Below are 12,023 nucleotides of genomic sequence, written 5' to 3'. Positions count from 1 at the left end.
TTTGGTGTCAGAAAGGTTTCTGAAGTGGCTTTCTTGCTGGATTTTGATATTTTGTTTCATGGTTTCTTACAGCCACTAGTGGGCGCCCATGACTTACACATAGTGACGTTTCACATTACATTAGATACTTCGTTCTATAACAATATCTGAGTCAAACTGACTGACAGAAGTCCCCTTGTGACTTCAGCATCATAAGACGGGCGGGGAAGAGAGGGGTTGGCCTCAGAAAGAGCCGATCTAACATTTAAAACCGGAATTAACATTTAAACATATTAAAGGAAGAATTATTTTATAATTAACCAAAGACTCCTAAAAAAAGAAGACGATAAATTTATGCTGCAAAATGCTTTACTACTTGGCTTTACCGCTCTATCTTCTGCTTGTTTACTCAGGTGAGAAATCTTTACTTTGACTGAATTTAGTATTTATGTTACTTATAAGCTACAGAACTCCTTTTATTGCAGGGTAGGATTTCAAAAGAGTCTAAGAGAGTTGGGCACCCAGCTTCCTTATGGGCACACAATACTTATTAACAATACAGAATATTTTTACCAGAACAAATTTCACCCAATATTCCTGGGGGAAAGCTTTGTCCTCCTGCAAAACAAAGTTTGGTTCAACAATGGAAACCGGTCTGTATACAAACTATTCTTGAAATTGCAGACATATAGTAGAAAGGAAAAGAAAAAAGAAAGTTCTTTAATGACCTTTTATTCCCTTTAGAGGGTTTGTTCAAGGTGATTCTGTGCTTCAGTCTCCTCTGGAGGTGACAGTGTCGGAGGGACACGATGTATTACTACAGTGTAATTTCACCATCATGTCGAGCAGCCCGAATCTCTTCTGGTACCACCAGTATCCGAACCAAGCACCCCAGCATATCCTGACAGCCTATAAATCTGCTGCTGAGAAGAGAGCATCCACCTCTGGAAAACTCTCAACTGTTTTGTTACAGCATAATAAGATGGTTCCCTTGAAGACTGAGGCTGTGTCCCTCCAAGACAGAGCCGTGTATCACTGTGCTCTGAGACCCACACTGGGGCAGAGCTGCGTCTCCGGTAATAAAAGAAGTGAGTGAGGGGCTCACACACACCGAGGGTGGCAGAGACTGTTTTTCTACCCGACCCTATTTTATGAAACTTCTCTGCTAAATTCAGTTCCTTCTGCTCTTCCCACGTCTGGGAGGAAGTTTCCTTTTCGATCCATGTGCGGTATTATAGCCAAACTGCTGTACGAACCAGGTCCGACGATGCATTATTATCTCAGTTATATTTATGTGAATTAGCATATTCATGAATTTACAACCTTTAAATGAAAATATTTGTTGTCCGTAAAACAAACCAACCAACAAATCAAACTTGGTAACCGGATTTCGTGCAGCTGGCAATTTGTAAAAGACACCGGGTGAGGTTCTGATCTCTCTTCCCATCGCTGCTGTCACTCTGATCTAACTCTATCGGGACAGGTAAATAGCCGATGTGAAGCGTTTCAGCTCCACCGAAATCACCATCCATCCACCCATGTCTCTCTTTCTGTCCTTCAGTCTTCCTGTTTGCCCAGCTTCTTATACAAGCCAGTGTCTCTCTGGTTCCCCTGTGAGGCACAGAAGCCCACTTCATGTCTAAACCGGGTATCTATTGCATAGCGATAGGCATACTCACAGCCACAAACAAAGCGTTTTGAAAACTGGAGTGAATGAAAGAGCCAGGAAACAGACGGTTTCACAGAGAAATCGTTAGCAAACACCACTCTCCACCCCTCATTTCCTCTGGGTTTGGGCCTTGGGGTCAGATCCGCCCCCTATTGACTTTTCAGAGAGGAGTCTGGGTGAGTTTCTAACAGTTAAGTCAATAATCCTGTTCTTTCCTGTTGTACTTTCACTGCCTCCTTGTCAAACTCAAAACAGGGTCCGCCTTGCTGGAAACATGGGCCCCTGTTTGATTCTAAGCTTTCCTATAGTTACTCTGTGCCCAGGTAATTGTGATTTTGGCTTTGGTCAGGCAGCCCGTCCCATTGCTAAGTAAACTTTCTGGTCTTTCTCTCAAACAGAAACCACTGCATTCAACTATCCTTCCTCCCTCCCTTTGGTTTGCAGTACTCTCTCCTTTTCTGTGTATCTGTATTTTTATCTCCGTCTCTCACCATTCTTTCCTTCCATACGCTCTCGCTCTCTCTCTCTCTCTCTCTCTCTCTCTCTCTCTCTCTCTCTCTCTCTCTCTCTCTCTCTCTGTTTAGGTTGGGCACTCTGATGGTATATAAAGGGTATATTTCTTGTGGCAGGTGCTGTGGGGGGTGAATCGATCCAGTCCAATAAACCCAAAGTGCCTAGAGGAGAAGGGGACAATGTGACACTCAGCTGTTCTTACAATACCAGCTACTCTGATGTCTATCTCTACTGGTACCGTCAGTTTCCTGACCAAGGCCCGCAGTACGTTCTCCGAACAGGTGCCAAGGCATACAGCTCCGTCCGGGATTTTGCAGAGTTTGCCAAGAAGAGATTTACTCCCCAGGCTAATAACACCTCTACAGTTGTGACTTTCACAGTCTTGGAGCTGGCAGACACAGCGCTATATTACTGCACCCTGCAGAGGGCCCAATGACAAAGTCTCATCACAGAGCTGTGCAAAAAACCCTCCCTTCCCTCACATTAAATTGTCCCCTGTATCTTTTCTCTCTCCTCTGCAAACTCTTTGAGGCAGGGGTAGCATTAAGAGGTTGCACAGGACCTAGTACAATGGGGCCCCACTCTCCCCCCACCCCATCTGTCTCCTCCTGTTGTCTCTTGTCTTATACTCAGATTGTGAGAGTTTGGGACAGGGATTCTTTTGTTTTATATTTGTACAGCGCCTGGACCATGGGGTGTTGGTCCATGACTGAAGGGTTCTACACATCCTCCTACTCAGTAATAGAATCCTTCAGTGTGCGTGTGTGTGTGACTGTTTTACAGAGAAGAGCTGTCAGGAGATATTTCACTGAGCAGGAGCTAGGAACAGGTAAGGAAGGGAAATGCGGGGAAATCCACCTTGGAAATCTGTCTATGCCATAGAAGTGAGAAAGTTAAAATCTCTCAGCTTAGATGAAGTTTGTAAGAGACTCAAGGAAGAAGACCCTGGAAGAAAATTATAAACCGTCATGGAGAAGTAGACCCTGTCCCTAGCCATTGTGATCCTCAAAAACTGTAATAATTGTGGAAAGGATGTTTGAAGGGAGCCTAAGGCAATGTGTGTTAGGCACCTTTAAAAGCTACACTAGGAACCTGGTTGTATCTTTAGGTGTCTAAAAGCTTTTGAAAATCTGACCCTAAATGACTTATCCGAGGTCAAATGGGGAATCTGTGGAAGAACAGGGAACTTAACCCAGATTTCCACTGTCCCAGGCTAGTGCACTCTGTGAGATATATGCCATTTTTTTACGTTTTTTGGGAGATCTTACTTATTAAATGTATGCCTCACTGCGGGCCAGGGATTGTATGCAATTCACTGGGGGAGGGAGAGGACAGCTCCCTTGGGACATGAGAACAATGGGGGTGTTAGGAAGTGATGAGGCAAATTCTCTCAGCTTCTAACACATCCCAGTATGCACCATCTCCTGGGGAGACGTGCAGGCACTGGTTCAAGCTGGATGCAGTGCACCCCAGCCCACAGAGAGTGGATTTTTAATAAACATCCTGAGATTAAAACTGACTCAGGGCCTTTTTTCCTGATCAAGCAAACAGACAGGCCCCTTCTGTCCAATGGGGAGTACCACTCCTTAGGGGAGGATTAGACAGAATGACTTGCCAGAGCCCTTGTAGGGGTGTGGGGGTGTGTGTGTGAGGAGTGAGAGAGAGAGATCACTGGTAAACTTATTAGCTTGTGTGTAGGCTCCTTAGTTACTGTTAATACATTTTCTCAGCAATGATTTTACCTTAAGAATAAAGTGTGCTTGCTTAGAAAAAAAGCGGTGTGGTAATTTAAAACTTCAGGAAATTACCTTAGAAGAGAAAGCAAAGCAGAGGTGCTGGCGTGCTTGGGCAGTCTGTGTAACTGGGGACATCACAGTGTAGGCAGGGAGCTGCACTGCCTGGAAATACCCTGGTGAGGAGAGAGAGACACACACGTTTCTCTCCAAGAAAGTTAACCGCTGTGGAACCAGAAGCTGGGGAGGGGTGCCTGGAACATGGAGGGGGAATATAGATGCAGTTGCCCAGAACTGTGACCAGTGGACCATCCCTCCTCTCTTAGGAGGATAGTCTGGGGCCCACAAAGTGGCCTAAGAGCGTTAGGCACTACAGTCCAACTCAAGATTTTGCAGCAGGCAGGTTTTGAAAGATCACTGTGAACCATGGCTAGAAAAATGTTTTAAGACGTGCTGAATAATAATTATTAATTAAGGTCGAAACAGCAGACTGGACTTCTACATAGAGTGCTTCCGCCGATGTGCACGGGCTGAAATTGTGGAAAAGCAGCATCACTTGCCCCATAACCTCAGCCGTGCAGAACACAATGCCATCCACAGCCTCAGAAACAACTCTGACATCATAATCAAAAAGGCTGACAAAGGAGGTGCTGTTCATCATCATGAATAGGTCGGAATATGAACAAGAGGCTGCTCGGCAGCTCTCCAACACTACTTTCTACAAGCCTTTACCCTCTGATCCCACTGAGGGTTACCAAAAGCATCTACAGCATTTGCTCAAGAAACTTCCTGAAAAAGCACAAGAGCAAATCCGCACAGACACACCCCTGAAACCCCGATCTGCTACCCAAGATCCATAAACCTGGAAATCCTGGGCGCCCCATCATCTCAGGCATTGGCACCCTGACAGCAGGATTGTCTGGCTATGTAGACTCCCTCCTCAGGCCCTACGCTACCAGCACTCCCAGCTACCTTCGAGACACCACTGACTTCCTGTGGAAACTACAATCCATCGGTGATCTTCCTGATAACACCATCCTGGCCACTATGGATGTAGAAGCCCTCTACACCAACATTCCACACAAAGATGGACTACAAGCCATCAAGAACAGTATCCCCAATAATGTCACGGCTAACCTGGTGGCTGAACTTTGTGACTTTGTCCTTACCCATAACTATTTTACATTTGGGGACAATGTATACCTTCAAATCAGCGGCACTGCTATGGGTACCCGCATGGCCCCACAGTATGACAACATTTTTATGGCTGATTTAGAACAAACCTTCCTCAGCTCTCGTCCCCTAACGCCCCTACTCTACTTGCGCTACATTGATGACATCTTCATCATCTGGACCCATGGAAAAGAAGCCCTTGAGGAATTCCACCATGATTTCAACAATTTCCATCCCACCATCAACCTCAGCCTGGTCCAGTCCACACAAGAGATCCACTTCCTGGACACTACAGTGCTAATAAACGATGGTCACATCAACACCACCCTATACCGGAAACCTACTGACCGCTATTCCTACCTACATGCCTCCAGCTTTCACCCTGACCACACCACACGGTCCATCATCTACAGCCAAGCTCTGCGATACAACCGCATTTGCTCCAACCCCTCAGACAGAGACAAACACCTACAAGATCTCTATCAAGCATTCTTACAACTACAATACCCACCTGCGGAAGTGAAGAAACAGATTGATAGAGCCAGAAGAGTTCCCAGAAGTCACCTACTACAGGACAGGCCCAACAAAGAAAATAACAGAACGCCACTAGCCATCACCTTCAGCCCCCAACTAAAACCCCTCCAACGCATTACTAAGGATCTACAACCTATCCTGAAGGATGACCCAACACTCTCACAAATCTTGGGAGACAGGCCAGTCCTTGCCTACAGACAGCCCCCCAACCTGAAGCGAATACTCACCAACAACCACATACCACACAACAGAACCACTAACCCAGGGACCTATCCTTGCAACAAAGCCCGTTACCAACTGTGCCCACATATCTATTCAGGGGACACCATCACAGGGCCTAACAACATCAGCCACACTATCAGAGGCTCGTTCACCTGCACATCCACCAATGTGATATATGCCATCATGTGCCAGCAATGCCCCTCTGCCATGTACATTGGTCAAACTGGACAGTCTCTAGGTAAAAGAATAAATGGACACAAATCAGATGTCAAGAATTATAACATTCATAAACCAGTCGGAGAACACCTCAATCTCTCTGGTCACGCAATCACAGACATGAAGGTCGCTATCTTACAACAAAAAAACTTCAAATCCAGACTCCAGCGAGAAACTGCTGAATTGGAATTCATTTGCAAATTGGATTTAGGCTTAAATAGAGACTGGGAGTGGCTAAGTCATTATGCAAGGTAGCCTATTTCCCCTTGTTCTTTCCTACCCACCCCCCCCACCCCCCAGACGTTCTGGTTAAACTTGGATTTATGCTGGAAATGGCCCACCTTCATGTGTTGCTCATTGTTTACTACTCTGTCTGCTCCTAGATTCTTGGACCCAATCCGGGAAAACAGGTAGGCACCTGCTTTAGTCTTGCGGAAATAAATGGGCTACACACACGTTGCTTAAAAAATTAAATGGGTTTAAGGGCTTCACTGGGTCAGGATTTTAGTTTAAAATGCTGACGATATAAATGATTATTTAATATTTTCAGTCTCTATCCCTGTATAATATTATACCACCAAGCTCCTCTTGACCAAGCATGACTACTTATTATCTCAGTGATATTTACAAGGGTAGTTACATGCAGACATTTGTAATGTTTTAATACCATATTTGTTGCCTTTGCAAAAATTTTCCTTGAGAAATTGGTTACCAAATGTTCTGAATTAGGAAACACCTGCCAAAAACCACTGGGTCAGATTCTGGTCTCTTTCACAGCAACGGAAGCCTGAGACAACTCCAGTGCTCCAGATCCTTATCTAGTGAAAGGCATTGTAGTTCTAGCAAAGCCAATGTCTGTCTGTCTGTGAGCAGGATGTGGGCAGGCAGCCCAGGGGTTAGAGACGGAGTGAGCATCCAGAAGACAGAGCCAAGGGGCAAAGCCAAAGTGAGGCCTGGAGCTGAGGCCCAGGGTAGGAGCAGGGCTGGAACAAGCCGGCCCAGAAGCTAAAGTAGCAGCCCTGGGAAAGGATTTGGGCAACTCCTGGACTGTTGCTGCTGCTGGGTTTAAGAGCTGGTCTGCTGACTCTTCCAGCCAATCTGGGTGTGTTGTCTGCGAGTCAGGCCAGCTGCCTGTTGTCCACTGCAGGCCAGCTGTGCTCTTTAGGATTCCCAGACACTGGATCTGCTGCCAGTCCTCTCTCTTTCTTTCTTTCTTTCTTTCTTTCTTTCTTTCTTTCTTTCTTTCTTTCTTTCTTTCTTTCTTTCTTTCTTTCTTTCTTTCTTAGTTTTCTCAGTTACCTATTAACGAGAAAACAGAGCGCTGACTAAATGCACCTGAGGTCACCAGAGAGCTCAATCTCTTTCCTATACCCTGACAATTACAAACAAACAAACAGCAACAAACCAGGACTTTTTCTAGACGTGGGATGTGGGGGGAGATCCCCAGGTGAATTGGGAGAAGGAAGTAAACATGATGTTACAGTGAGGTCAGCCGCAAACCCCAGCACCCTTTGCTTCCTGGGAAGCTGTGTGTCCAGATCCGCCCCAGAGAGGGGTAAGGCAGAATCTGGGTCAGGTTTTAACATTCGAGGCGCTTTCTGCAGAGTGTGGAGGTCTGAACGCCTCTCAGTGGAACTACCGGGGGCCTCTTGTCTCAAACAATGAACAAGTGTTTGCTTCTGAGCCTCTTCCTAGCGACTCGGTGTCCAGGTAATTGTTGTTTTAGCTTTGTTCGGGCAACTTGCCTCACTGCTTATGAATCTGTCTCATACCAAGTTGCATCCTTAATTATCTTTCTACCAGCTGTCTCTTTCTTTCCCTCAGTCCGCCTTTCTCCGTCTGTCTGTCTGTCTCACTCTCTCTCTCTCAGAAGAGTGCGTTCAGACTATCTAATCTAATCTATCTATCCCTCCCTCCCCATACACCCTCTCTATCTATGTGTCTATCCCCACACACCCCCTGTTTCTGTCTACACATCCCCTCTATCTAGCCCCATCCACACTCCCCCCATCTATCGGGTGTATTTCGTTTTGTTGCAGGTGCTGTGTCGGGCAATTCAATCCAATCCATTGAACCCCACGTGTCTGTCATAGAAGGAGACGCTGTGGCACTCAGCTGCTCCTACAGCACCAGCTATAGCGGTGTCTCTCTCCACTGGTACCGCCAGAGCCCCCGCCAAGCCCCTCAGTACATTCTCCAGAGAGGCGCGAAGGGAAGCACCATCAGTGACCACGCAGATTTTGCCCGGAGGAGGTTCACTGCTGACACGAACGCCACTTCTACAGTTCTGACCATCGCAGAGCTGGAGCTGGCGGACGAAGCTGTGTATTATTGTGCGTTGAATGAGACACAGTGAGAGAGTCCCCGGAGACAGCTGCACAAAAACCCTCCCACATCCCTCACTTGCATTCTTCCCCATCTGTCTTGGCTGTTGAGTTTGAAAAACCTTTGAAGCAGGAGCTGTCCCTCACTAGGTGTCTGTGCAGCCCCCTGCCTGACAGGGCCGGCCCAGATCTCAGTTTTATTGTCTAGGTGCCATCACCATGACCGTCAATTTCCAACTGTGTGCTAGGAAATACTTGGTCTCAGCGTTTTAATCTGATTTCGGGTTTTGAACAGCAGATTACCATTAAAAATGAACAAGGATGGATATAATAGATTGACAGATTTTAAAAACCAGAAGGCACCGATCTGATCGAATCTGACTCCTGCATAGCACAGGTCAGAGAATGTCATCTCACAAGTCCTGCTTTCAGGAAAACATTTTCAAAAATTAACTACAGAATTGCAAGCGCTCCCGTGACAGCGCTTTGATGTGTGAGTGTGGTGGCGCTCAAACTTGCTGCTCTGGGTGTGTGTGTGTGGGGGTGATTTTTCAGGGGTTAGAGCAAGTTAAAGCGCTATAGAATGATAAGTGTAGACAAATATACCTTTTACTGGGCACCTCACAGCCCCATAAAATGTATTTATTTTCACATCGTTTCCGTGATATAAGGCAGCACCATGATCTTCATTTTGGGGATGAGGTCCTGAAGCACAGAGAACTAACAAGTCACCCACCCAAGGTCACACAGATAGTCTTTGGTAGAGCAGGGACTAGAATCTTGCAAAGTTACAGCGCCGCTCAGAGAGCGCAGAAAGAAAACTGCAGTGGTGTGTTCACACCGACAGCTGCCTGCACGACAGCGTGTTCACACTGGCAGCATTCACAGCGCTTTTCAGAGCGGTGCACTCTGGGCAGCTGTCCCACAGAGCACCTCTTTCTCTTTTGCTGCTAAGACTTGTGGGAAGGCGGAGGGGACCAAGGGACATCCTGGGTCCTGTCCCAATGCCCCGTGGTGTATTGCTTCACATCCCATCAGTCCCTGTGCTTCCGTCCCCATTTGGTGCCATCTTTCAATGGTTTGTGTGCTGCAGGCTCTGCTTCTTTCTGGCTGCAGGAATGGATCCCGAGCTGTTGACCAGGATGCTGCTTGTACTAACCAACACTTCACAAGTGGCCGTGGAGTTATTCCTTAAACTACAAAGGCAAGAGGAGTGCCATGTTGATCTCACCACATGTAGTAGCTTTGACATGAGATTGCTTGTGGCATTCAGGGACATGCTCACTACCATGGAACCCCGCTTTTGGGCTTGGGAAACAAGCACTGAGTGGTGGGATCACATCGTGATGCACGGCTGGGGTGAGGCACAGGTCTACTGGGGGGCGCTGCAGACCTGCATATTAACCACCTTTGACTTTGTATTTTGTTGCTATGTACAGTACAACAGCTTTAACGTCACAAGGCGGGAAGGAAATTGAAGTGGGGCTTACAGAAAAAGCAGGGCTCGTGTTTACTTCATTCGCAGTCATTAAAAATAGATAAAGGAAACAACAAATAAATTAACATAAGCGGGAGAAATCTTGTCTTGCTCGTTGCAGACACCAAGTGAGCTCGAGGTTAATTGAAGCTGGAGCGAGCATGAGGTGTCTACTAGTACAGCTCTATATTCTACTGTTGTTGCCAGGTGTTGTCCTAAATATAAAGGGAAGGGTAAACACCTTTAAAATCCCTCCTGGTCAGAGGAAAAACCCTTTCACCTGTAAAGGGTTAAGAAGCTAGGATAACCTTGCTGGCACCTGACCACAATGACCAATGAGGAGACAAGATACTTTCAAAGCTGGAGGGGGGAGAAACAAACAGTCTGGGTCTGTCTGTGTGATGCTTTTGCTGGGGACAGAACAGGAATGGAGTCTTAGAACTGAGTAAGTAATCTAGCTAGGTATGCGTTAGATTCTGTTTGTTTAAATGGCTGAGAAAATAAGCTGTGCTGAATGGAATGGATATTCCTGTCTTTGTGTCTTTTTGTAACTTAAGGTTTTGCCTAGAGGGATTCTCTATGTTTTGAATCTAATTACCCTGTAAGGTATTTACCATCCTGATTTCATAGAGGTGATTCTTTTTACTTTTACTTGTATTAAAATTCTCCTTGTAAGAAACTAAATGCTTATTCATTGTTCTTAAGATCCAAGGGTTTGGGTCTGTGTTCACCTATGCAAATTGGTGAGGATTTTTATCAAACCTTCCCCAGGAAAGGGGGTGTAACGTTTGGGACGATTTTTTGGGGGGAAAGATGTTTCCAAACGGACTCTTTCCAAATTATCTCTCTGTTAAATGTTCGGTGGTGACAGCGATAAGTCCAAGGGCAAAAGGTAAAATAGTTTGTACCTTGGGGAAGTTTTGACCTAAGCTGGTAAAAGTAAGCTTAGGAATTTTTCATGCAGGTCCCCACATCTGTAGTTCAGAGTGGGGAAGGAACCTTGACAGGTGAGGTCAATTTTTGTGATGTTCATTATGAATGTGTAAAAGTGTGAAAGTCAAAATGTGTTTGTAAGGGCCAGAGAGCTCCCGCTGTTAACATATTCCAGGCGAAAAATAAAATCAATGAACTGTGCATTGAAAATTGCGTGGTGTTTAGGGGAGAAACTTATTCTCCTTTTACAAAGACACACGCTGTTTAAAATTAAGAAAAGACGTCATTCTGTATTCAGGCTGGGATTTGCAGAGCTGCCAACGGATCTGGGCAGCCAGTTCCCATCAATTTTAAAGTATCCGCATCTCTTGGGCACCTTTGAAGATCTCAGCTGGAGCCTTTCTAAAAAAAAATGAGAAAAATACAGAGATAGACAGACAAATAGTTATATATTGCAGAGCTGGGAAGGACAGATAGGTAGAAAGGGTACGTGGGGATAGGTAGATAGACAGAGAGGGGGATGTATGGGGATGGATAGATAGATCACATTTATTGGAAAACTCTTAGATATCCTCAGCTGACAGACACAGAGACAAACAGTGTCACCCAAAGACAAGGACAGCTAACCTGGGTACAAAGTGAATCTGTCACACTGGACTGTATTTTCTCGACTGAAGATACAGGTTATGACATATATTGGTATAAACTGGACAGCAGGGGGCAGACAAAGTACCTCTTCTGAAGGTCTGCTGGAAACGAGCACAATGGGGCTGGGAATTGGTTCTCACTGGACTTCAGACGAGCGGGAACATACGTCGGTCTGAAAATTGCTGAGTTAGAACCAAGCAATTCGGTGATATTTTTCTGTGCTATAGCTGAGAGGGCCTTAGGTTACCACTGCGGGTGGGTTAATAGAGGGGCCTTTACAAAATCCAGTGATCAGTTTTCTCTTGACTCTGAGACAAAAATGGCACAAAAAGAAATCAGTGTAAAAAGATACAACAAGCCACAAGCAGGGTTTGAATCAAACGGTGTAGGTGTGACTGAAACCGCACTGTCCCAAACTGTGTGGAAATGTTACCCTCTTCCAGGAACCGTCCCCCCACCTCCCCCAAAATACCCAGAACCTCATGAGCCAGATGTATTGACAGATGTACCTGTCACACCACAATTCCGATGAATAGCTCCGCCTGCTTTTTCGGGGACAGACTCCAGCGAGTAGGAATCAGGCTATGCTCCACTAGTGTAAA

General features: G+C 45.9%; 1 gene segment (V, D, J or C); it reads left to right on the top strand.

Moving 5' to 3' along the window:
* Window positions 1-20: 20 nt before the first annotated feature.
* On the top strand, window positions 21-9,375 carry LOC119563601. The segment is given in 2 exon segments: window positions 21-392; window positions 8,079-9,375. Coding segments are annotated over 2 exon segments (366 nt in total).
* Window positions 9,376-12,023: the final 2,648 nt, after the last annotated feature.

The sequence above is a fragment of the Chelonia mydas genome, chromosome 13 (genome assembly GCF_015237465.2).
Source record: "Chelonia mydas isolate rCheMyd1 chromosome 13, rCheMyd1.pri.v2, whole genome shotgun sequence".
In the NCBI taxonomy this organism is placed as follows: Eukaryota; Metazoa; Chordata; order Testudines; family Cheloniidae; genus Chelonia; species Chelonia mydas.
Note: the sequence above shows the minus strand (reverse complement) of the source record. Positions and strands in the feature narration are given on the sequence as shown.